Source organism: Phyllopteryx taeniolatus, chromosome 7, assembly GCF_024500385.1.
Source record: "Phyllopteryx taeniolatus isolate TA_2022b chromosome 7, UOR_Ptae_1.2, whole genome shotgun sequence".
NCBI lineage: Eukaryota > Metazoa > Chordata > Actinopteri > Syngnathiformes > Syngnathidae > Phyllopteryx > Phyllopteryx taeniolatus.
In genome coordinates, this window is record NC_084508.1 from 24,186,223 (window position 1) to 24,213,772 (window position 27,550).

At 43.7% G+C, this 27,550-nt stretch overlaps 1 protein-coding gene across 1 annotated transcript in view; it reads right to left on the reverse strand.

Annotated features, from left to right (window-relative positions):
* insrb (insulin receptor b) overlaps window positions 1-27,550 on the reverse strand; it is a 123,929-nt gene that overhangs the window by 76,523 nt on the left and 19,856 nt on the right. The window contains exon 2 of the mRNA XM_061780443.1: window positions 599-1,147. Within this exon, the coding sequence (XP_061636427.1) occupies window positions 599-1,147 (549 nt within the window). The remainder of the gene's footprint in view (window positions 1-598; window positions 1,148-27,550) is intronic.

Below are 27,550 nucleotides of genomic sequence, written 5' to 3' on the forward strand. Positions count from 1 at the left end.
TGCTAACCAGTCACCCACTGTGCCGCCAGTATATGATTCATTCATTCATTCATCTTCTGTTTCGCTTATCCTCACTAGGGTCGTGGGCGTGCTGGAGCCTATCCCAGCTATCATTGGGCAGAGGCGGGGTACACCCGAACTGGACGCCAGCCAATCGCAGGGCACATATAAATAAACAACCATTCACACACACATTCACAACTAAGGGCAATTTAGAAACTTCAATCAACCTACCATGCATGTTTTTTGGACGTGGGAGGAAACCGGAGTACCCGGAGAAAACCAACACAGGCATGGGGAGAACATGCAAACTCCACACAGGCGGGGCCGTGATTTGAACCCTGTTCCTCAGAAATGTGAGGCGGTTGTGCTAACCAGTCGTCCACCGTGCCCAGTAAATGATTATTTTAGCAAATTATGGTCCCAGAGAGAAAACAGATCTTTAATTCAGGTCTTGTACTGAAAAGGTTTGGGACACCCATTCTAATTAATATAAACGTAAGTCTTCAATTGAAGCGCTGTGTACTGTTTATCGCTTTAGAAACTCAACTCCCATGGAAGAATATCGTGGATATATGGTTTTTTCAAATGCACTTACTTCTCTGGCAGTGGCTCTGGGACCAGCATCGTCCCCTGAAGTGCCCGTTGATGGTGTTCTGTTGGCAGACCGTCTGACCTTGGGCTGTGCCAGGACACACGTCTCCACACTCCCTTTCATTCTTGTTCTCCACGATGTAATTGTCTTCCACTGAGTCCAGAATCTTCGACCAGTCAAGAGTGGCCAGGTAGCAGAGGTCTGGGTTCTTCTCAATCCTCACAGCCCCCCTGGTGATGTTCATGAGGCTGTGAAGGCCCACCTCCTTCAGCTGCAGCATCTCGTAAATCACAAGGGCGTAGTTGAAGAAGAGGTTGTTGCCACGGATCACAGTCAGGTTCGGAAAGAGATCGGTAAGGGAATCGATGCCGTAGACCCGGAAGAGCAGCATGTAGTCGGTCACCACTTGCAGTTTCGGGTAGCTGAGGCCCCGAAAGTCCTCGGTCTTGGTCTTGAACATGAGCAGGATCTTCAAGTGGCCCTCGATGATGGTGCAGTTCTCCAGTGACTGGAGATTGGTCACATTGTTGCGGATGTCTTTGCTTTGACAAACTGCAAGAAAAGAGGTGACAAGTTACAGTTTTCATATTTATTTGCTTTATCCAAGAACTGGTTCAATATTTATCTTGTTTTATTCCCATGTGATTTTTATATTAGGCTGTTCAAAAGGGAGCTCTTTAGATGCCTTCATCTAACCAAAGACCCAATATCCTTAAATCAGCAATCATAATTTACTATAATATATACTGTCGTCGAAAAATTATGATATTAGGGAATGGGAATATAAAATTAATTTTCTTGATCAAACGAACATTTACTGTGTTGACTTCACTAGCTAATTGTCACGACATGCTGTTCTTTTCAAATATTTAAATGGGATGGGAGTAGGTGAACTGTTCAATGCAAGTAAGAGGAATAGTGCTACCCGGCAGAGTTGTGCCACCACCATGGCTCAAGCTCAACTTCACATTGAAAATGGTGTTCTTCATTAGACCACAAACTAGTTGGGACTGAACTAACAGAGGTGGCACGGTGGGTGACTGGTTAGCACATCTGCCTCACAGTTCTGAGGACCCGGGTTCCAATCCGGCCTCGCCTGTGTGGAGTTTGCATGTTCTCCCCGTGCCTGCGTGGGTTTTCTCCGGGTAGTCCGGTGTCCTCCCACATCCCAAAAACATGCATGGTAGGTTGATTGAAGACCCTAAATTGCCCGTCGGTGTGAATGTGAGTGCAAATGGTTGTTTGTTTATGTGTGCCCAGCGATTGGCTGCCGAGCAGTTCATGGTGGATCCCTCCTCTCGCCCAGAGTCAGCTGGGATAGGCTCCAGCACGCCCGCGACCTTAGTGAGGATAAGTGGGATGGAAAATGAATAAATGAATGAACTAACAGTGCATCTGCTGGTTGTAGCCAAGTAGTGCACTCCAGCAGTGCATATAATACAACTATTATGTTACTTACTTATTTTTAAATTCTGAATAGAACAATATGAATTCGCTTAACTTCTGATGACAGATAAGTATAAATCCACTTCAATTTGCAAGTTTAATAAAACAACAAGATGTGAAAAAAATAAAATAAGATAAAAATAAAAAATAAACTGAATTTTCTTCTACCCGCAAATTAAGCTATGAAACCTCAAGTGCTGTTGAATTAAGTAGAGCAGAGCCATGAAGCATTTCCACTCACTACCAGCTCTCATTTTGTGAGCATTTCTTTGGCGCAGATTTTCTCCTGAGAGGGAAAGACTGTATGACACGACTCTGATCTGATTGACACAGACATGAGCGGGTCAACAGAAGCATAGCCCATAAGCTGAATGCTGATCCACGCTTATTCATACTTTCTTTCAGCTATAGTGTACTCACACAGACACACAAACCCACATTTGTTTCACTCGCATTAGAGGAGCGGCAAATTCATTAGTTGGCGGTTAAGGACATGTATGGAAGTGAGCAGTATGCAGCAATGGCTTCACACAATTCATTCAATATCTGAAGGAAAAATGAAAAAAAATAATTGTAGGATTCCCAGCCATGGAACTATACACACATGGAACAATTTGAGTCTCTAGTCCTGACCTAAGATATTACTGTATAGTTGGTATCTCCGCTGGGCACCAGTACCAGCCCGTGGATAATTTGGTACCAGGCCGCCAAGAAAGAAAAAGCAAATACCGTATTTTCACGACCCTAAGGCGCACTTAAAAGTCTTAAATTTTCTCCAAAATGGACATTGCGCCTTATAATGCGGCGCGCCTTATGTGTGCACCGAGTTCCATCCATCCATTTTCTGCGCCGCTTCTCCTCACTAGGGTCGCGGGCGTGCTGGAGCCTATCCCAGCTGTCATCGGGCAGGAGGCGGGGTACACCCTGAACTGGTTGCCAGCCAATCGCAGGGCACATAGAAACAAACAACCATTCGCACTCACAGTCATGCCTACGGGCAATTTAGAGTCTCCAATTAATGCATGTTTTTGGGAAGTGGGAGGAAACCGGAGTGCCCGGAGAAAACCCACGCAGGCACGGGGAGAACATGCAAACTCCACACAGGTGGGGACGGGGATTGAACCCGGGTCCTCAGAACTGTGAGGCTGACGCTCTAACCAGTCGGCCACCGTGCCGCGCACCGAGTTCCAAAATCTGTAAATGTTGTTGTGTGACTTTGATGAGCGCTCCGCTTGACTGACTGGGAGCATTTCCTGCCAAACGCTTATATAGAGGAAAGGCGGACGTGACTGAGGACAGCACGCGGACCTTAAAGGGAAAAGGGTGCGCGTGAAAGAGGACACTAAAGGCACGCCCCCAGTAGGTATTTGGTGCCAGTATGTGCATTGTGCAAAACAACATCGGTTTGGCTAATGACCCCCGAAAATGGCACCTACGAAGAGACACGCCTACGAAGCACAGTTTAAAATGCAAGCTATCAGTTACGCGGAAGAACATGGGAATCGAGCAGCCGCGAGAGAATTCAAGATCAACGAATCCATGGTTCGCAAGTGGAGGAAGCAGGAAAACGCCTGCATCATTGCTGAACAGCCCCCCAGCACCGAGACCGACTCAGACAATGACGAGAGGGAACCCGGCATGTTTGATGGAGAACTTGCCCAGCTGTTCATTTCGGATACAGAAGATGAGGACTTTGATGGATTTGTGGATGAGGATTGATCAAAAAATAACGTGAGTACATTGTTAAATACTTCAATAAAGTACAACCGAACTCAGTTGTGCTCCCGTTGCCTTTTTAAAAACATACGCTAGCATTCATGCTAGCGTATGTTTTAGCCTGCATGCATGCTACCGTATGTTTTAATCTAGCGTATGTTTTGCCATGCCTGCGCCCAATAATACGGTGCACCTTATGTATGTGTTAAATGCAGAAATAGACCCCGTAACTGAGACTGCGCCTTTTAATACGGTACGCCTTATGATCGCAAAAATACAGTAATTTAAACGGTTATTTCAATAACATACAGTAAACCCACAAAGTATTTTATTCTGTGAAGTGAACACTTATTTTTTCATGCAGTAAAACAAGCATTGTTGGAGATCTTTGAGAAGGGGGGAAGCTACGACTTTCAACAACAAGAAGGCTATATTTAAAAGAAAACACCAAGAGTCTATCACGACAGATGATTCGGATGTTTTTATTTAAAATGTTTTTTTTTTGTTTTTTTTTAAATTTTAACTGTGGCCCTTGTTTGTGGTTATCATTGTATGAACACCTACCCAAACTACATCAGTTTCGGTCACTGCACCAAAAAATGAGTGGTATTTGCTTATGTGCCATTTGATGATGTTTGAAATGAGTGTGCAAGTGAGGGGTGTGTAAATGTACATAGAGAATCTGCTGTCAACATACTTGTACTTAGACTTTACACCGATCTGATCAGCCTGATCGGTCTCGGCAGATAATTAGCATTTTATGCTGATCGGCTTTAATGTCATAATTCACCGATCCGATCAATGACGCTCCGCAAAACACATTTACTCCGCGTCGCCATCATGTACAGTATATTTGAATTCAAAGGCTGGTTTATTTTTAGCCTTGTCGCGTGTCTTTTGACGAAGTACTGTAAATATCTATAGACAACAGGACAAATTTGGTCTTTCACAATTGTACTATGTCAGACTACTGCAATAAAATCTATTCCGATACCACCGCATCCTGTCTTTTACGATCACTGGGCTTTATCTTGTCAACTCAAACGCCGGATACACTCGTTACCATGGCCATGACAACATTCCAGTCCCCAAGAAACCTGCAATCTCGGGTCTAAATGACTACAGGCCTGTAGCCTTGACATCTGTGGTCATGAAGTCCTTTGAACGTCTCGTGCTGGACCACCTCAAGAGCGTCACAGGTCCCCTGCTGGACCCCCTGCAGTTTGCCTACCGAGCGAACAGGTCTGCGGATGATGCAGTCAACATGGGACTGCACTTCATCCTTGAACACCTCGACAGTGCAGGGAACTACGCGAGGATCCTGTTCGTGGATTTCAGTTCAGCGTTCAACACCATCATCCCTGAACTCCTTTCCTCCAAGCTTCTCCAGCTCAGCGTCTCACCTGCCATCTGCCAGTGGATTTACAGCTTTCTGACGGGCAGGACACAGCAGGTGAGGCTGGGGGAGGCCACCTCATCCACACGCAGCATCAGCACTGGGGCGCCCCAAGGTTGTGTCCTCTCTCCGCTGCTCTTCTCTCTCTACACGAACGACTGCACCTCAGTGAACCCGACTGTCAAACTCCTGAAGTTTGCAGATGACACCACTGTCATCGGTCTCATCAAGGACGGTGACGAGTCTGCATATCGACAGGAAGTGGAGCGGCTGGAGCTGTGGTGCGGCCGACACAACCTGGAGCTGAACACGCTCAGGACTGTAGAGATGATAGTGGACTTCAGGAGGCATCCTTCGCCACAGCTGCCCCTCACGTTGTCCAGCTGCCTTGTGTCAACCGTCAAGACCTTCAAGTTCCTGGGAATTACAGTCTCTCAGGACCTGAAGTGGGCGACCAACATCAACTCCGTCCTCAAAAAGGCCCAGCAGAGGATGTAATTCCTGCGGCTTCTGAGAAAGCACGGCCTGCCACAGGAGCTGCTGAGGCAGTTCTAAACAGCGGTCATCGAATCAGTCCTGTGTTCTTCCATCCCAGTCTGGTTTGGTGCTGCTACAAAAAAGGACAAACTCCAACTGCAACGGACAATCAAAACTGCTGAAAGGATTGTCGATACCCCCCTACCCATCCTTGAGGACTTGCACGCTGCCAGAACTAAGACAAGAGCGTGCAAAATCCTCTCGGACCCTCCACATCCCGGTCACCAACTCTTCCAGCTCCTTCCCTCAGGTAGGCGCTACCGATCAATGCAAACTAGAACTAGCAGACATTCCAACAGCTTTTTCCCTCTTGCGATGAACTTCTTAAACACCTAACCTACAATTCCATTAAAACAAGCTGACAATTTTTTTACATTTCTGTGGGGCCAATTATATATTACTCGTGCACTCACTGTAGTAGTTTTGCCACGCTGCACTATTTGCATATGTTGTTGACCAATACTGGCCACTCATGCCAGAGTAGCATCTGCTCCATTTGCACACTGATTGAGGAGTATCTGCAACATTTGCACAACCAACATTGTCCCAGATTATCGCGCTACTCGTCACTTTAAACTGCATACACTCTTTGAAGTCTCGGAGCCCTTTGCACAATGGTCATTGCACCGGACTATTGCAATATTAGTCATTCAAACTGCTCTAAAAGTACATAGTATGTTACTGCATATGCAGTAAATGAACAAGTCATTTAAATAGACACATTGCTCCATCTTGTGATCGGATCGGTTATCTATTTTTTTTTTTTTTTTAACTCGCTGATCGGCCCCAAAAATCCAGATCGTGTAAAGCCTACTTGTACTATAACTTTTCCTCCTGCCAATGCCCTATTAAAAGGCCACATTAAACACTCATTTGGACTGGAAGATTACACAAAGAACTGACAAGTATCTAAACATTGTACAGGTTGTATAAATAATAGAGATGGGCAATTGATTGTTAAAAAAATCTGATTTGTGGACTCCTTGACCTGTATACAAGTAATTGTTGCTTCATCGTCTCGTGAACAAATTGAGGCAAAATGGAGTGCGCTACCTTGTTGCAACCAGTAAATATATGGTATTTGTTCGTTTTATAAAACATGGATTATAGGGCTGTAACGCTTTTGTATCAAAACAGAAAATTACAGTTTTCCAATACACGAAGCCATGTCGTCTTTGAAATGGCAGAACCGCAAAACGCCCTTTCAACTGTGTGCCTCCACTTCACACGGGCGGTTTCTGATATGGGCAATATGGTCAACCGCCCAAGGCAGCATGGCAAAACATACGCTATCTTAAAACATACGGTAGCATGCATGCACACTAAAACATACGCTAGCATATGTTTTTAAAAAGGCAGCGGGTGCAAAACTGAGTTCGATTGTACTTTATTGAAGTATTTAACAATGTAAAAAGTGAGTTCTGTTGTACTTTATTGAAGTATTTAACAATGTACTCACGGTATTTTTTTATCAATCCTCATCCACAAATCAATCAAAGTCCTCAGCTTCTGAATCCGAAATGAACATCTGGGCAAGCTCTCCAACAAACACGCCGGGTTCCCTCTCGTCATTGTCAGATTCAGTCTCGTTGCCGGGGGCTGTTCAGCAATGATGCCGGCTTTCGCGAAAGCTCGGACAACAGTCAAAGCAGATACCTTAGGCCAAGCATCCACAATCCATTCACATATGGTGGCGTAACTCGCCCGGCGTTGCCTCCCAGTCTTAGTTGCACTTGGTTTTTCACAGCGGCTGTGAGATGGGAGCGCATGGAGTCAGAGATCAACAGTGACGTGTGGAAAAAACATTCGGTCTCTTTACGTACACCTCACTCAGCCACGCTCTCATTTTCTCCTCCTCTCCTTTTGATTGGCCTTAACGATGACTTCAGCTGGAAACTTTTCTTTAGGCAGCGTCTTCCTCTTAAAAATCCCCATAGGTGGCAGTTTCTGTCCATTACCATGGCAACCAAACACAACCGTAAAAGCCGACTTGTCGTGCCCTATTGTGCGTATCGCTACCGTGGTGGTCCTCTTCTTCTTGTCAGTGTGGTTCACTCGGATGTCGAAAGTGAGCGAAAGTGAGCGACACCTCGTCCATGTTGGTGATGTGGTTGGGCTGGATGTGTTTGTCGGCAATCTTTTTACTGCAGTAGGAGCGGAAGATGGCCAGCTTTTCCTCGTAATCCGCCGGAGGTTGCTGCGCCACAGTAGTCCTTGCCCGGATGGATAGATGGCACCGTTTCATAAAACGAAAGCACCAAGACAGACCTTCTTGAAAATGTTCGATTTTCATTTCTTCTGCAAGCGTTATTGCCCTCAGTCGAATGCTGACTGTAGAGACACTTCTCCCGGCTGTTCTTTGATCATTAATCCATTAATCCACCTCCCCTTGTTTCCGCGGAAACTCAACTTAGTCTTCTTGCTTGGCGAAGCTTGTTTTCCTGCTTCCTCCACTTGCGAATCTTGGATTCGTTGATCTTTAATTCTGTCGCGGCTGCTCGATTCCCATGTTCCTCCGCGTAACTGACAGCTTGCAGTTTAAACTGTGCTTTGTAAGCGTCTCTCTTCCTATGTGCCATTTTCGGGGGTCCTTAGCCAAACCGATGTTGTTTTGCACAGTGCACATCCCGGCGCTATATACCTACTGGGGGCATGCCTTTAGCGTCCTCCTTCACGCGCACTGTAAACGTGTAGCTCCATGCATGCATCGCACCACACTGCCCCTAAGAGCCCAAGGTGCACACAGCAGGAAGAGCAAATACAGTCATTTTTCCCTCTGACTGTCTGACATGAAATCAGACTACGATTTTCCTGCTGTAGGTCAATTAGGATTACCAAAATTATTTCCTAAATGCTAAATATTTGTTGTTTTCTACCATTAATCTCGCTGTACAGAGAGCGCTGGGGACGGTGTGGCAACTCCTGGGGAGAGTTTTTGGGGTTTTTTTTGTACATATTTAATTTCTGGTTTGAAACAGATAGGAAGTTTGTTACCTCAATGTTTACATTGTTTCAGTTTATGGAACATACAGCAGGTTTTTAACACCACGATGTAGTTTGGCTCAGAGTATTTTTTAAACAGTAGCTATTTTGTTCGAGAAAAGTTCATGTGTTTTACATATTTTGTCATTTAATTCCTGGTTTACAGCACAGACCGAAGTCTGTATAAATGTTCTAAATAACATTTATCATGTCATAGTCACACTACAAATCTCATTTTTTTTTCTTACCCGCCCCTCCTCCCCTAAAAAAATCTAATCGTGTCTCGAAACATGTGTCAAAAATCAAAATACGAATTGTGACCTTGGCGTATCGTTACAACCGTAATGGATTTAAAAAAAACAATTCTTGAAATAGGGCTGCATGATTATGGCCAAAATAATAATCACAATTATTTTGATCAATATTGCAATCCCGATTATTAATCACGATTAAGGGAAAAAAATCTTTATTTTTATTGCACTACTTGTCAACAAAAGCGTTACAATTTTCAGTGCAAAATTAATCTTTAAATCAGACTAAATGATAGATAATAAAAATGAACTGTACCCCCCCAAAAAAATTCTACTTTACCAAGGGCAAACTGAATAAATATGCTTTTACAAAGTGCAATAACACATTGCAACTTAATGGAAGCAAATGCAATTAATGTATAAAACACAATAACATTAGGCTGTAAGTAAGACTTTTCATTTGAAAATCCCTGTCAATATTGTGAATTGTCAAGGATGGGTACATCTCTGTTGTCCTGCTTGACCATCAGTCAGTTGTGCACGGTCACAAACTGCAAAGAACCCGACAGTTATGATTTCCCCTCTCTATTTACTTCTGGTGGGTTTTTTTTGTTTTGTTTTTTTACTGCGGTCAGACCAGCCAAAAAGTTGAAGTTAAGGCAGCCGCTACAACGATTGTCGATTGTTAATAGTGTCTAACCGTGACACACCGCCTCTCCGCCAAAGTGCTGAGAGGGCTAACCTTAACTCATTCAATGCCAAGCCTCTATGTTAACATGGATATTTGAATTCAACAGCCGTCAATGGCATTGATTAAAATAAAAGCTTCCTATATTTCTACATTGGACATGAATGCCAAGCTTTTATTTTGATATTGGCTACTGAGCACGGTGCTGGCCCTTAATAAAACCTTAACCATATATTCGCTCCCTGGAGGCTGGCTGACTAGGTTGCGGGCACTGCTACAAATGAAGCACTTTTCATTATGCAGCAGTGCCCGCAATTTAAATGTAAAAAAAATTGCCGACAATCAGGCTCATTTAATCGTGGCAGCCAAAATCGCGATCACGATTATAATTCCATTAATTGTGCAGCTCAATCTTGAAACAACTATATCTATGCCGAAAAACACATCATGTATAGTATTTTCTCCGATGTAAAAATAACATTTTATTAAACAATTAAATGATTAGTAATTTTCCCTATAGCTGATCAAGGAAACTATCATCCGACTTGAAAATCCCACTGCTTGCTTCTTCTACCATGTTTACACTTGGAAATCAATCATGAAATACATAAAAATAGAGTCAAAACCCAACTGCTGGAGAAAAAAAAGTTGTGGCTTACATTATTATTCGTCCTAATGAAGCTACCCATTAACTTCCCTATCTGTTAATGGTTAGTGAAACAAACATGTCAACAGTCCAAGTACAAACCTTGACCAGCGGCATATAAATGGAATGGTTTAAGAGACTTCTAAATGGATTGCAGCCAGTAAAGCCTGTAATCACTTGACTGTCAAATTAAACCAGGTTGTTTACTACAACAGCATGCTGGCATTTGCAGCGAGTCATTTCAGACTTGCATTTTGTCTGAGTGCATCCATCCATCCATCCATTTTCTGAGCCGCTTCTCCTCACTAAGGTCGCCGGCGTGCTGGAGCCTATCACAGCTATCATCGGGCAGGAGGCGGGGTACACCCTCAACTGGTTGCCAGCCAATCGCGGGGCACATACAAACAAACAACCATTCGCACTCACATTCACACCTACGGACAATTTTAAAGTCTCCAATCCATGCATGTTTTTGGGATGTGGGAGGAAACCGGAGTGCCTGGAGAAAACCCACGCAGGCACGGGGAGAACATGCAAACTCCACACAGGCGGGGCCGGGGATTGAAGCAATATAGGCGGCATGGTGGCCGACTGGTTAGATAATTTGCCTCACAATTCTGAGGACCTGGGTTCAAATCCGGCCTCACCTGTGTGGAGTTTGCATGTTCTCCCTGTGCCTGCGTGGGTTTTCTCCGGGTACTCCGGTGTCCTCCCACATCCCAAAAACATGCATGGTAGGTTGATTGAAGACTCCAAATTGCCCGTCGGTTTTAATGTGAGTGTGAACCTGCGATTGGCTGGCAACCAGTTCAGGGTGTACCCCGCCTCGCACCCGCAGTTAGCTGGGATAGGCTCCAGCATACCCACGACCCTAGTGAGGATAAGCGGTGTAGAAAATGGTCGGATAAAGTAATATAGGTAAAACTCAAATGATTCAAAGTAATGTGGAAGTCACAACACCCCAGTGTCTGCTGCGCATTTTTTTCCGTTCCTCCATCGACGCCTCAATGCAATATGATGAGACGCGGGCTCAAATCAAGATGAGTAAAAAAACATTTAATTGCTTTACACTAAATCTGAAAAGTGAAAAAGGACACTTGAGGCTTTACACTACACATCAGCAGTGGTGGGAAGTAACGAAGTACATACAGTATACTTCAGTACTGTACTTAAGTAGATTTAGCGGTAGGCATTGTTGTTGCTTTGTTCCTTGTTACTGAAAGAAAAGTAAAAGCGGCTACCGGAAATGAAAAAAAAAAAATGCAGAGGAAACTCCACCCAGTGGTGTCCTATCCAATACCAGCCGTAGCGACACCCCCGACTTGGAGGAGAACTGCAGCACACTTTCAAAACAGCACGCGTGGGTTACGCTCGAGTATAAAGATAAACTACGTGTGGGATAGCCGCAGTAACGTCAGCGCGAGTATAAACAAGCTTAGAGAAAGGAGAAAGCATGTGGGGGAGGAGGAGGCTGGACAAGAAACGACTAAGGCTTTGTTGTAATGGTGAATTCCAGCATTAAGGAATGTATATAATTGACAGTTAAAAATTCATTTTTAACTCAAAATTTCACTTTTTTACTTTACTTAAGGAGTTGAAGCAGTGCTTCTACTTTTATCAGACTAATATTTAGTGTGTAGAGTGGGAGTTCTTTTACACACCTTTGCCCATCAGATATTTATATGTAGTTCCAAAGACTATAGGCCCTACCTACATCGGCAGAGGCATACTGTAACAGGAACCAAAAGACGCAAAAAAAAAAAAACGCTTCTCTGCAGCAGGGGATAATACCAACCTTATAACTTGGTGCGCCTCCTATCTTATCACCTGGACACATCAAACAGGCCTTCAGGCCAAGCACTCATTGTCAAACTGCAGCTGCTAACTGGATACCAGTGCAACACAAAAACAAACTGTATTGCACAACATCTGCAGACACACCAGGAAGACAAACATAATCTTTCCCACCTGTATGCATTTTCATCTCAATGCATTAAAGAAATACACTATATTGCCAAAAGTATTCACTCACCTCTCTTGACTCAGATATGATCTGAAGTGACATCCCCTTCTTAATCAATGGGGTTTAATATGACATTGGTCCACCTTTTACAGCTATAACTGCTTTAACCTTTCTGAAAAGTCTTTCCCCAAGGCTCAGGAGTGTGTGTAGGGAATTTCTGACCATACTCAGCACATTTGTGAGGTAACACAGTGATGTTGGATGAGAAGGTCTGGTTCTGTTGTATCAGGTTGAGGTCAGAACTCTGTGCAGGCCAGTCAAGTTCATCCACACCAAACTCTCTCATCCATGTCTTTATGGTCCTTGCTTTGGGCATTGGTGCACAGTCACTTACTGTAAGTTCATATGTGAGTCAAGGCAGGTGAGCGAATACGTTTGGCAATATAGTGCATGTGGCAAATCTTGGAGCTGACAAGATTTTTGGGGGGGGGGGCGTCAAGGTACAGCATCATAAAAGGAGTCTTGTTTATTAATAACAGGAGAAAGGGACAATAATACAATAACTTTAGACAATTCCTTACGCGATTCAAATTTACCTTGACGTTGTACGTCAATTACAACTTCCATAAATGAAAGGGATAAAGAGGTTACGTTTAAACCAACCAACATACGAAAAACACATAACTAAAAAATATTTGCTATGAACTGCCAAGTGGAGAGGTGACCCAAAAGATCCAGCAGATGGCGCTGCAGTGAAGGGGCAGTTGGTGCCCACTTTGTAATTTGCACTACCGCCACTTACAGGACTGGAGTGAAATCAATCAACCTAGTGTCTCAACTTTATATTAAAATGGATTTTTTATGTCATTGGTAACGCCATTTCACTTGTTGTCCCAGTGTATGATTCCCATTTTCCTTATGTCAGAATTGTTGTCACGTCTTTTGCAGATATTAATTTGTTCATGTTTCTGATTTGCTAAAATTTCTTAGGGCATGTATTTTTAGAGGAATGTTAGTTGTCTAAATGTTTTTATTTATTTCACACGTCATCCAAGCTTTGCCTCCTAATCTCAAAGTGTTTGTATTAACACTCCAATTCTAAGAAGTTTGAAGAAGGCTATAAAAACTGTATTGTTGTGGAGAATGACTTTTACTTTACACAGGAGTGGGGAAAACACTCATGTAACATGTGACCTCAAATATAGCCCACGTGCTTCTCTCATCGCTAGTTTAGGAAGAGGGGGACACAGAAGAGGCAATGAGTATAAATAGGGAGACATTGAGTGGTGTGGGGGAGATGGGTGGCAGGCAAAAGAGTAGGAGAAGAGGGGGTGAAAAGAGGAGGGGCACTGGAGAGCCAGAGAAGTGATAGGAGTGAGCGGGGTGAAATTGTAACTTCAGCCCGGGCAGGAACGCAGAATGACGTAAGGGACCTACAGGACGGTTGGTGATCACATGCATGAATAGAGAGCCACTGTGGATCACTGTTACATGACCGCCAATGTGCGCGCACACAAACAGCCTCACAGGGGGTAGTAGGATGGGGGGGATTGCCTTCTGACAACTGGACAGAAATGGCAAAAATGAATTGCATCTCAAATGTAAAACAGTCAGAAGCACTTATTACATTACATGTAAACCACAGGTGTCAATATCAAGGCCCGGGGTGCAGGTCAACTTTACACCTGATTCTTCAACAAATCTGAACCAAAATTTCAAATGGTCAAATGGAATAAATAATGACGATATATTTAAAAAATATATATATATTTGCTACCAAACCCCTTTTTACAGTTACTTGATCAACAGTTAAACAAACTATTATCCTTGACTTTTGGTTTTAAAACTAGTTATCATCAAACAATGTTTGTGACATAATAATATGAGGAGATTAAACATTTATAGCGTTTCCCAGTCATAACGACCCACTGAGGGAAACCATAAGTACAATGTGGCCCGCGACAACAATTAGTTTGACAGCCCTGATGTAAACGCTGTCAAAGTTGACCCAGCATTTTTCCGCCTTCTGAGGTATGATAGAGTATCAGACATGGACCAGAGGTGGGAGGACAAATCACAATTACGATATTGACTTATTGTTCAATAAATAAAATTGACACGCTAGTTTTTCCGGTCTCGATAAATTGTTGTTGTTGTGGTGAGCCGGCGTGCAGATCACACAGTGAGCCGACAGAGTTGGACGGATGTGTCATTAGCCGCTAGTGGGCTCATGGAAAACCGTTGGTGTTGGCTCCATCCAGTACTCCACAGCCTTGCTCCATGTGCAGCGCATAGATTGAATGAGACACTTAAGGGAAAATTAACTGTTTGTTGTGTTAGCTAGCCCGGCCGGGAGCGAACGAGCCAACTCGAGACCTAACATGCTAGCCTACGAGCTAGCAAGTTTGAGTTAAGGAGCTAAAAAGCTCACTCCACCACGGCAATGTCGGTTAAAACGTCAACCCCTCTCCAAGTTGTTTTGTGTTAGTCCCAAATTAACACAAACACTGGAATGTTAACTGTTTATTCAGCATAACCTCAGTGGGACACATTATTCAGCCAGTAGTTAACAACAGCGAACGTCAATGTATATTCGATTGACAGGTGAAGGGCTCGTGTCTTCAGCGGACAAACCACACAGTAGCCTGGTTTCCATTGAATGTTTTTTGTCATTCCGGTTGAAATCATTCCAATTGAAGAGCTCTGGTCAACTGCCAGCCAGCCGTGTGACACGCGCACTTCGCCGTGAACGTCGCAGCTTTTATCAAGATGGAGGTCCGTAGTCTATTCAGCACAGTAGTTGGGATTGTTTTTATATGTTTATTTAAAAACATAAAAATAAATAAATAAACGCTTGATAAAAACAACATAAGCAGTTAAACAAATATATCCTCTCCTGGGCCTATTTGAGGACAGAGTTGATGTTGATCGCCCACCACTTCAGGTCCTGAGAGACTGTAATTCCCAGGAACTTGAAGGTCTCGATGGTTGACACAAGGCAGCTGGACAGCATGAGGGGCAGCTGTGGCGAAGGATGCCTCCTGAAGTCCACGATCATCTCTACAGTCTTGTGTTGTGTCGGCCGCACCACAGTTCCAGTCGCTCCACTTCCTGTCGATATGCAGACTCGTCACAGTCTTTGATGAGGCCGATGACAGTGGTGTCATCTGCAAACTTCAGGAGTTTGACAGCCGGGTGCGTTGAGGTGCAGTCGTTCATGTAGAGAAAGAAGAGGAGCGGAGAGAGGACACAACCTTGGGGTGCCCCAGTGCTGATGCTGCGTGTGGATGAGGTGGTCTCCCCCAGCCTCACCTGCTGTGTCCTGCCCGTCAGAAAGCTGTAAATCCACTGGCAGATGGCAGGCGAGACGCTGAGTTGGAGAAGCTTGGAGGAAAGGAGTTCATGGATGATGGTGTTGAACGCTGAGCTGAAGTCCACGAACAGGATCCTTGTGTAGGTCCCTGCACTGTGGAGGTGTTCTAGGATGAAGTGCAGTCCAATGTTGACTGCATCATCCACAGACCTGTTCGCTCGATAGGCACACTGCGGGGGTCCAGCAAGGGACCTGTGACGTTCTTGAGGTGGTCCAGCACGAGACGTTCAAAGGACTTCATGACCACAGATGTCAAGGCGACAGGCCAGAATCAGAATCAGAATCATCTTTATTTGCCAAGTAGACCCGAGATTGTCGGTTTCTTGGGGACTGGAATGATGGTAGAGCGTTTGAAACAGTATGGTACTTCCCACAGTTCCAGAGATCTATTGAAGATCTGTGTGAAGACTGGAGCGAGCTGGTCCGCGCAGACTCTGAGGCAGGATGGGGACACATGGTCTGGGCCTGCCGCTTTGTTAATCTCTTGTTATTTGAAGATGCGTCTCACATCCTGTTTGTGTATGGTTAACGCAGAAGTCAGAGGTGTGATTGTGATCGGTGGTGTGGCTGGGTGGGTGTGGGGTGTGAAAGTGTCCTATTCAAATCTGCAGTAGAAGGTGTTCAAGTCATTGGCTAGTGTGCTATTGTTCTCAGCTTGGGATGATCGTCGCTTGTAATTGGTCAGCGATTGGAACGCATGCCAGACTGATTTAGAGTCGTTAGCGCTAAACTGTTTTTCCAACTTTGCTGCATCATTTCTCTTTGCAATGTTAATTTCTTTAGTCAGCTGGTTTCTAGCTCGATTATACAGGGCCCTATCCCCGCTCTGATATGCGTCCTCCTCAGCTTGCCGATGTTGCTTAAGTTTGGCAGTGAACCACGGCTTGTTGTTATTGAATGTGCGAAATGACTTTGTTGGTACACACACATCTTCACAGAAACTAATATAGGTTGTGACAGTGTCCGTATATTCATCCAGGCTGCCAGCTGAATTTTCAAAGACACTCCAGTCTGTACAGTCTAAACAGCTTTGAAGTTCTATCTTTGCTTCATTGGTCCACTTTTTCACAGTTTTCACTGTAGGCTTCACGCATTTAAGTTCTTGCCTGTATGTCGGTATTAAGTGAATTAAGCAGTGATCAGACGAGCCCAGTGCTGTGCGAGGTATAGCACGGTATGTGTTATTTAGCGTCGTACAGCAGTTGTCTAAAATGTTATTTTCCCTAGTGGGACAGTCGATGTGCTGCTTGTATTTAGGGAGTTTGTGGTTGAGTTTAGCTTTGTTAAAGTCCCCGGGAATAATCAGGGGTGAGTCCGGGTGTTTTTTTTTCAATTTTGTTTACTTGTTCGGCAAGCATTAGCAGTGCGGCGTTCGTGTTAGCTTGAGGCGGAATGTAGACACCAGCGAGAATGAAAGATGCGAACTCACGAGGCGAGTAGAATGGGTTACAGTTCAAAAACAGCGACTCTAAATGCGGACTGCAGCGTGTGCTGAGCTCCGTGACGTCCGTACACCATTTTTCATTGATATAGAAGCATATCCCGCCACCTTTTGTTTTTCCCGATGATTCCATGTCTGCCTGGTGAAGATGGAAGCCAGGAAGCATGACGGCGCCATTGGGTAGAGCCTCACAAAGCCAAGTCCCCATTTTGTTGGGTCGGGAGCGAAGATTCGCGAGGTGGATCGACGGAAATGGCAATCTGTATCCTCTTTTGCGGAGCTTCACTTGGATGCCGGCTCGCTTCGCTCTGTGGCGCCGCCTCCGTCTCCATGCCCCAAAGACCGCGGTCGCTGCGCCGATGAGTAACTCAGGGAAAAATTTGGTAACAGCAATGATTGAGAGCAATGAATGAGGATGAAGAGGGAGGTGTAGATGGTGAAATGCATGAAATGGTGAAATAAATGAAATGCTTGGCAGTAATTATATAAAAGGAGATTTAAAAAAAAAAATAAAGAGCTCTCTTGAAACATTCTAATGTATACATTAATCCCCCGTATTTGTGTTTCACAGTTTTTCTGTAAAAACCTACTCCCACCTATTCACAGTTTTGGTGGTCTTTCTGAAACAGCTAAAATGCCACAATATGCTGCCAAAGCCCTGTCCAAATAGGAAAGTAGTTGAGCAATTGTAGTGAAGGAAGTATGTTGAGGTGATAAATCTCAAATAACAGATGGGCTTTGTATTCGGGGAAGACAACTTTAGCCTTGGTTGTGAGTGTTAGAGATGGAGAGTCTTTGCTGCATGTGCAGGTAAATTTGCAATTTCCATAATCTAATAAATTAACATTTACACAAATAGCCTGGTTGTGATGAGAATGAATATTCCGAGCATGCTGTGCCAACCCAAACTAAAATCAAACCTGTATTTAGATTCATAGCATCTAAAGGTGTATACAGCATCTTACGTTTGCTTGTATGTTCTTTGGATTAATTAAATGATCCCCCTTCGCTGCAGCTGAGCAAGGTGTAGCTGGAATTTCAGGCAGATTCTTCTCTTATTTTTAAACTTGTACACCCCACTGAGAATTTAATCTCTATCAACCAACAGTATCTGACTGGCACAGAGAAAGCAGATCTGGGCAGTTTTAGAGGGTGAGATTGGAGCTTTCTGTGGCCCAAGCTCGCCTCTGCCACTCAGTGAAGCAAAGGGCAACATGTTAGCTTAGTGTGAAACCAGACCTGTGTAGCATGAAACCAGGTGGCTTTCTAACTCTGGACTGTGACAAGTTTCCTCTCCCTGACATCTTGGCCGCATGTTGTCTCACGAGGTGATCTGCTGATTATAGATTCACCCACAGCGAGTTGCTGAACTAACACTAGGAGAAAGAATATGTAGCAGCGGTTCCAAGAGGCCCACCACAGGAAAATGCATTTGTTTGTTAATATAGCTGTGGAAAGTCTTCAGACGTTAAACAAGCTCCTTATGCGATCAATGCCAACCAGTGGCTTCCACAGTGAAAACTGATGCTAAGAAATTGCATGAGAGGCATTTTGATCAACATGTACCAACTTGCACTTCCAAAACAAAGAACTGAGGACCAAAATAATTAAATAGATTCCAGGGGCGTACGATGGTTGGTTGGGTAGAGGAAATTTGTTCCACAAAAGGAAAATAAAGAATAGAATGGCACTAAGTAGTTCTGGACCGCTGCCAAGGATGCAATCCTAATTTGGATCAGCCCCAAATTCAACACCTTCATTGAAACCAACCTTGAAGACAGGCAAGGAAAATATGTTCTCTGCTGGCATAGGTGAAATTCATGCCTTTATGCAAATCCATGACAAAATGGAATGCTTTTCAATAAAAGTAAGTGATGTGGCATGTGTATTGTGATTGAGCTGTACTTTTGAGGAAATTGCAAGATGCAGGGAGGAGTGAGCAGGGTGAAAGTGAGTCTGTGAGTTGGAGCACCTGTTCCTCCACTGGTCGGGCCTGCTATTGGGGAGCATGGCAAGTGGAGCTGCCCTTGCCTATTTATATACAAATGCTGGGTCCCGTTGCAGCTGTGGCACAGGGCCAGGCTGTGGCAGATTGAAGCGGGTAGAAAAGAGCAACATGCCCATGCCTTCAGCTGGCTCGCCAAAAGTGAGTGAGGCCTAAACCAAATCACACTGGTGACTTTGGCCCGACTCCCTCTCTCTACTTTCTGCTTCTGCCGAAAGAAAGAATGGAAGGACTGGTGCAGGCAGAGGAAGAGAGAGACAAGCTGTCAAACAAAATAAGCAATGAGGAAAAGAGGTGATAAGTGATTAACACTTGTTTTTAAAACTATGACTCACTCACTATTTTATTGGTTCAGGTTGAACCTTGGAATAGATGTTAAAGACAACGGGAAAACACAGAGTGGTATAGATAACCCCAATAGTTTACTTAATAGGAACTGATCCCACAAGACCATATCGAACAGATCAAATAGCATCCACCTAATCGTGGTTTGACAGTGAAACAAAATACTTTTTGCCTGCAGTAAGCTTTAGTTCAGTTTGTTAGTGTTAGCATTTTTCTGCATTTCGATTATGAAGAGTCCCAAAATCTCTCACCTGTATCATCACACTTTTTAAACACGCTTTCTTTGATATACGTAGATATAACACAGTTATATCTAGCAATGTCTCCAGATGACTATAGTCCAATTGAGGTGCTGTGTCACTGTCTAAAACAGATGTATGAGCCCAAATTTTCTTCAATTAAACCAGAACAAAACTGAGATCATAGTTTTTTCGTCAATAAAGAAAAGATGATTGCTGTTAGTAAATACCTGGAGTCACTCTCTTTAAAAACCCGAAATTCCGAAACCTTGGTGTACTGTTAGATTCCGACCTGACTTTCAACAGTCATATCAGTCTACCATCTGAAGAACATATCCAGAGTCTAGGCTTGCATGTCCCAAGCAGACCAGGAGAAGCTCATCCATGCTTTTATCTCAAGTACACTTGACTATTGTAATAGTCTTCTGACTGGACTCCCCCAAATGAGCATTAAACAGCTGCAGCTTAGGTTCTGACCAGAAAACAGAAGTCAGAGCATATTACTCCAATTCTAAAGTCTTTACACTGGCTCCCAGTCCGCTTTTGAATTGATTTTAAAGTTCTGCTACTAGTCTATAAATCAATAAATGGTTTAGGTCCTGAATACATGAAAGAAATTCTAATGGAATATAAACCCAGAAGGGCTCTGAGATCGACAGACTCAGGTCAAATAGTGGAGCACAGAGTCCAAAGCAAATATGGTGACGCAGCATTTAGCTATTATGTTGCACACAAATGGAATAAGTTGCCAACAGAAGGGACGTCCGCCCTAAGTGTGAATGTTTTTAAGTCCAAGTTAAAAACTCTTCTTTTTTCTCATGCTTTTTAGAGCATTTCCACTTTAAAATATTTCTTGCACTGTACACCGTTTTAATTGTACAATTTTTTTTCCCTCTTTGTTTTAAATGTTTAAGTTGTTTTTTTCCCTTTGTTTTGAAATGTTTTTAATCATGTAAAGGACATTGAGTTACCTAGTGTATGCAATGCGCTATATAAATACATTTGCTTTGCTTAGGGAAGTCGGTTGCAATATTGTGGTACGGTTTGCTTTTGTAGTTGGCCAAATTTGCCGCTGTGCATTGATTGGTTGACACAGAGTAATTATTTCTCTGTTGACAATGGAATGCAAGTAGTGAAAAGAAACCAAATAGGACTACGTAATTAAAAAAACACTTGATTACGATAAAATTGGTGCTTTTTGTGTCATGTGTGTACAGACACACTTGTTGCTATAAATTTCAATATCACTATCGCACCTAACTTATTACAAATTTGGTCTTTCACCATTGCACTGTTAGACTACTGCCATAGAATCTTGCCTTATCTTGGTCAGATAGTCGCAACACTACACGACATGTATTCTGACACCACCGTATTTTACGATCATCGGGCTTTAACTTTTCAACTCAAACACTATTAAGATGGCGTGATCAGAAAACGTGTCACCTTTCACCACAACTGGAAACAACCATTACCATGGCGACAACAACTTGTTTTCAAACAATGGATCTTTGTGGGAATTTTGGGGAAAATAGAACCAAAAGATGAAAAAAGGTGCAGTGTCACGTTTTGGGCTGTCCATTTAAACAGGGCTTTAGGTATGTTCACGTACTTTTAATACAACACGGCTCGCAACCAGGCAGCACAACGTTATGTAGTCTATCAAGCTAGCGCGAGCACTAACGTTTGTACGTAAACATGCCGATGTTCTGTCGAATCATGCTCTAAAGCTTCAGTAAATATTGGCTTGTGCGCGTGAATAAATGTTGACAACAGTGACCAAGTGTGTTGACAGCGGCAAGCGCGGGAGGCGATGCGCCGGTCACAATACGCAATCCTATTGGTCGATGTCAAGGTGCGCCGTCGGAGAGTTGTTGATAATGTCCCACTACAAAGAAGATATCCCCCCTAAAAAAAATTTCAAACATGCTCGACTTTTCATTTCATTGTAGGGCCAAATCGTTGGTTGTGGATTATGTCATACTGCAAAAAGTTTTGTCGTTCCCCTACAAAATATGTCGGGCCCAATCTGGGAAATCGTCGGCCAACCCGGCCAATATTGAGGGCTAAAATCCTGTAGTCTGATGTAGGCATTACATGAGCTGCAGTAGAAACAAGCCTGAACAGGATTCATCCAGCCATCCATTTTCCCTCACTAAGGTCGCGGATGTGCTGGCGTCCATCTCAGCTAACTTTGGGCGAGAGGTGGAGTACACCCTGAACTGGTCTCCAGCCAATCACAGGGAATATATAGACAAACAATCATTCACACTCACATTCAAACCTATGAGCAATTTAGAGTCATCTATTAACCTGCCATGCATGTTTTTGGAATGTGGGAGGAAACCAGAGTACCCGGAGAAAACCCACGCAGGTACAGGGATAACATGCAAACTCCACGCACGCAAGGCCGGATTTGAACCCAGGTCCCAGATGTGCTAACCAGACGACCAAAGTGCTGCAGCGTAATGTGCCTAATGTGTAATCTAACTAAACTAGATCACCTGGAGGAAACGTAAGCGTAAAATACAATTACTAATAACCTATTCTCAGAAATTATTATAAAAAATAGCTTATTGTTACACACAACTTGTGATGGTGTAGTGGTGCGCTCGCCTGACTTTGGTGCGGGCAGCGTGGGTTCAGTTCCCACTCAGTGACGGTGTGAATGTGTGTGCGAATGGTTGTCCGCGTCTATATGTGCCCTGCACCTGACTGGCGACCAGTTTAGGGTGTAGTCCGCCTTTTGCTCGAACTCAGCTGGGATCGGCTCCAGCACCCCGTGACCCTAACCAGGATAAGCGGTGTTGAAAATGGATGGATGGATGGATACACACAACTTGCCTATAAATCTACATTTATTTAACAATACATTACACTCAGCAACTTTAAGGATTGCCTGTTTCTCAGTATGCTACATTGTGTTGTATGTTTGCTCTAACACTGAGAAGGCACACAAAAGCCAAGAATTCAATCGATATGTGCTGCAGGTAAGGTGGTCATTGTCTCTGCATCTGAGGTTTCATTTTCCTTGCTGCCCAGTTCCTTATTCCAGTTTTTTTCTGTTTCTTTTAAAGATGCTTCAAAGCCTCACAATGAGAAGTCGAGGCATGGCAGAGCACTTGGTCTTCAGTTAGTTTGCTGTAATAATACGTGATTGGAAAGACACGGTTTGCGGCTTATTTCCACTCCTCCTTGGGAAAAAAAAAAACAAAATTGTATAGCCTGTAGCTCTGCAGACCAAAGACAGAAAAATCCCAAAAATTCTGGCCCTGCTTGACGAAACGGCTAAACCAGGTGCTGCTTCACATAAAAAGGCATGTTGGGGGGAGAGCAGCATTCTTGACATAGTCAACACATTTGGCCTCAGACAGGGCTACAAAACAGGAGCAGGTAATCAACTGCAGGCGAGACTGTGCTTAGAATACAGCAAAAGGACAGACAACACACGCACAAATCGGCGCGCGTGTGTGCGTATTACTCACACAGTGTGAGTAACACAGAAAACATCTGATGTTCTTTTCATCTTCCCACGTTAGCGAGTGGAGCACGCGGCAAAGTCTTGGTGTGGTAAACCTCGGCCTGAGAGGGAGGTTGTCGAGCCCCACTTGGCCTGCTTGACTTGCAGCCACACGGCAGCAGCTGCAGGACCAGGCCCTACCAACACGCCGAGCCACAAACCAGAGCTACATGAGTCGGACCTACGCCTGCCTGCCTGCTTGATGGCTTTGCCATATCAGCTTCTTCCATCCTGTTTTATAGCTTCTAAACATGTCTGCCTACTTAGCTTATGCTCTCGACATTTGAACAATGGCACTGAAACTACTGGCCGATCCATAGAGGGAAACTATTTCATTGCACGACTCTTGAACTTTATTGCAGTTTGGATTGTATAATATGAATATACTACTAATATGAAGACAGACTAGAAATTGATTACAATAGTGTGTGGTGTGAGAGCTAATGTTGAATGCTAACACTATCTTTTGACTTCATGGCAGTGTAGGCATTCCTTCTGTTTTGAACAGACCAGTGAGATAATTCCAAATTTACTTGAATGAATTGTTGCAATGCTATTAGCATTAATCTCCAACTAAATTAAAAAAAAAAAAGCAAACTAAAAAAATAAAATACAAAATACTACTGTGTGGGGGTTCAATTTAACTGGACTTGCTATCTCTCATTTCTATCATTGGTATTGCTTTTGGACCTTTAAATTAACTAATCATACACTGGTTAATTTGTTAAGGTGTGAGTAATGGAACTTGTGCATTTTTTTTCTTTTGCGGCACATGTAAGGTTTTCTTGTGAAATATAAACTGAAAATAGTTTACAAAGCAAGACAAGAGGTGTGACAACTCCACCAACATAAGATGACAAGTTTTAGTGTATGCCGTCAGAATAATGCCAAAACACGTTCCTTCCTTTTGCCATGAATAAGGCATTAGATGTAATTAAAAAAAAGTAGGGCTATATACAAGAGTTGGCCATATATTTGAAATGTATCCAAATTAGGATAGTTTGGCCTTGAGAGGTCCACTTAAACTATAAAGAGAAATGAGATAAGTAATGAGACAAGTAGACAAGCAGAAGAGATGGCCTGGAAAGGAGAGGAAGAACAGGGAAAAGGTAAAGAAGCTGTGGGAGAGATGGGCGTAAGGAAGATATGCCTTTTGGGAAAATTGACAAACCGAGAGGGAAAAGAGGGAGTCAGGAAGGGATAGCGGGTGGAGAGATTGAGAGCCCAAGGGCCAGGTCAGTTTAATGGCCCGTTTGTCTGTGCTGATCCACCACCAACTCTCACTGGTTGTAGCCGAAAAACCACATACACACACACACACACACACACACGCACGCACACACGCACGCACACACACTTACAATCTTATTACAACAACAAAAAAAGATGCTTTGGCAGATAGCATTACTGACATTTGATGCTCATGTCCGGCTATAAATGGTACTTTTATTCCTTTTCTCTTGATGATGGGTAGAAATCATTACACACAGTCTTTCAATAAAAAAAATAAATAAATCAGAATTTCAATTTCCTTTATTGCACCAGTAGCAGTGATTTTTTTTTCACATGGATCAGGTTTATAGATATTAACAGTAGCACTGTATGAAAAGGTTTATTTAATATGGGTTGAACTTCTAAACGAAGGAACATGTCGTTAGCCTAAAAGCATAATTGCCGAAGTCATTTTTTAACGTTTTCGGAAAACAATTAAAACAAAAAAATAAGAATCAATTTGCCTCCATTCAACCTTGGTGTGAATAATTAGAGAGACCGTGGAATCTCTAAAGTTCAATGCCCTTAAGGTAATCAAACTATTCAGGACGAGGGGGGAAAGCTTTCTGTAACGTCGCACAAAACTTCAACCCTTCGGCTTGCTTGACATGACATCAACGTCATGGCAAATACCTCAGCAAATCTATTATATAGAGACTTCAATACGAAAGCAGAAAGTAATTAAGTCTGGTGGACACTGTGCTTTTCATTTGACATGTTGTGGCTTAATTCTTAAACATGAAGCAGCATCTACAACGTGTAAAGAAGAAGAGAAGCATATACCAAACATTGGAAGTTATGTGACTTAAGCACGTTCCAGCGGAGGCATGTGCAACTGGGGAGGGCTGAAGATCGGTTTTGGTGGACCTCAATAGGACATCAAGTACATTGCTACTACATGTGTCCATAGTTAAAGCAGTGTCAGTGTCAGATACATAATTTAAGGCTTCATAAACAGATTTTGATATTCAGAGCGGTTTGCCATCACAGTAGGTTAAAGTCTTAAATGTTCTGAAGGTAATAAGGATAAAGCATGTGGAACAATTATATTACCAACACGGCTGCTTCTGTCACCCTGGCAACCCATCTAAAGCCTAGTTCATCAGGACACAAACACACCCTCGGCCTCAACTGCCATGAACGTCGTCCGCGAGGAACTCAACAAACAAACACACACAGAGATGAGTGCTACATAAACAGAAAGTCAGTGTGAGTGAGTCATGTGCAGGTGTATGTGTTAACATACACCTGCATAACTTAGGCCCGGATGGTGCAACAAGAGCAAAAATGCACACACAAAAATAAGGGGGGGGATAAGAGGTGTCAAACAGGTTTGAAAGAGGTTTTCACAGAACAGCCTGTCTGTGTGTGCGTGTGTGTGTGTGTGTGTGTGTGTATGTGTGTGTGTGTGTGTGTGTGTGTTCTGCAGGCTGAGTGCATGTGTGACAGAAAAACAAATCAGTGGATAACAATGAACTCTCTTGCCCATTCAACAGACAGGAGTGGGAGAGCTTGTGGCATGGGCGTGGTGAGAGTGGGATAACCCAGTTACAATGGGGTAAGAAAAACGATGCAAGATCAATCTTTAACCTCCTACAGCATTTTATGATCAGACCTGTGACAGATACTGTGAAGGACAGTATTTTCACGATCATAAGGCGCACTTAAAGTCTTACATTTTCTCCAAAATGGATGGGGCGCCTTATAATGCAGCGCGCCTTATGTGTGCACCGAGTTCCAACATCTATAAATGTTGTTGTGTGATGAGCGCTCTGCTTTTTTCTTGCTTTTTTTTTACCGCTTGACTGACTGACGGAGCATTTCCTGCCGACACGCTGCTTATACAGAGGAAAAGCGGACGTGGCTGAGGACAGCATACGGACATAAAGGGGGAAGGGTGCGTGAAGGAGGACGCTAAAGCCACGCCCCCAGTAGGTATATAACGCCAGGGTGTGCATTGTGCAAAACAACATCGGTTTGGCTAAGTACCCCCGAAAATGGCACCTACGAAGAGACACGCTTACGAAGCACAGTTTAAACTGCAAGCTATCAGTTACGCGGAGGAACATGGGAATCGAGCAGCCGCGAGAGAATTCAACCTCAACGAATCCATGGTTCGCAAGTGGAAGAAGCAAGAAAACCAGCTTCGCCAAGTCAAGAAGACGAAGCGGAGTTTCCACGGAAACAAATACAAATAAAACGCATAAACAAGGCGAGGTGGCCCGAGTTGGACTAAGGACCCTTGAAAATGGCACCTACGAAGAGACAGGCTTACAAAGCACAGTTTAAACTGCAAGCTATTAGTTACACGGAGGAACATGGGAATCGAGCAGCCGCGAGAGAATTCAAGATCAACGAATCCATGGTTCGCAAGTGGAGGAAGCAGGAAAACGAGCTTCGCCAAGTCAAGAAGACGAAGCCGAGTTTCCGCGGAAAAAAAGAAAACAAGAAACAAGGCGAGGTGGCCCGAGTTGGAAGACCAACTCGAGCAATGGATTAATGAGCAAAGAACAGCCGGGAGAAGCGTCTCAAGTCACCATTCGACTGAGTGCAATAACTCTGCCATCATTCCGGGAGGCTTGACTTAGGAACTCCAACCGCTGGACATCCGTGTAAACAGGGCATTCAAAGGGAAGTTGCGAGCGGCGTGGAAGCGATGGATGACAGATGGCGAACACACTTTTACTAAGACTAGGAGGCAGCGCCGGGCGAGTTACGCCACAATTTGAAAATGGATTGTGGATGCTTGCGCTAACATGTCTGCTTGCACTGTTTTGCGAGCTTTCGTAAAAGCCGGCATCATTTCTGAGGAACCACACGGCAACGAGACCGACTCCGACAATGATGAGAGGGAACCTGGCGTGTTTGATTGACAACTTGCCCAGCTGTTCATTTCGGATACAGAAGATGAGGACTTTGATGGATTGGAGACAAATTCCTTGTGTGTTTTTTGGACATAGTTGGCAAATAAAGATGATTCTGATTGTGGATGAGGATTGATAAAAAAAAATAAAAAATAACGTGAGTACATTGTTAAATACTTCAATAAAGTACAAACTAACTCAGTTTTGCTCCCGCTGCCTTTTTAAAAACATTGTTTTAGCGTGCATGCATGCTACCGTATGTTTTACCATG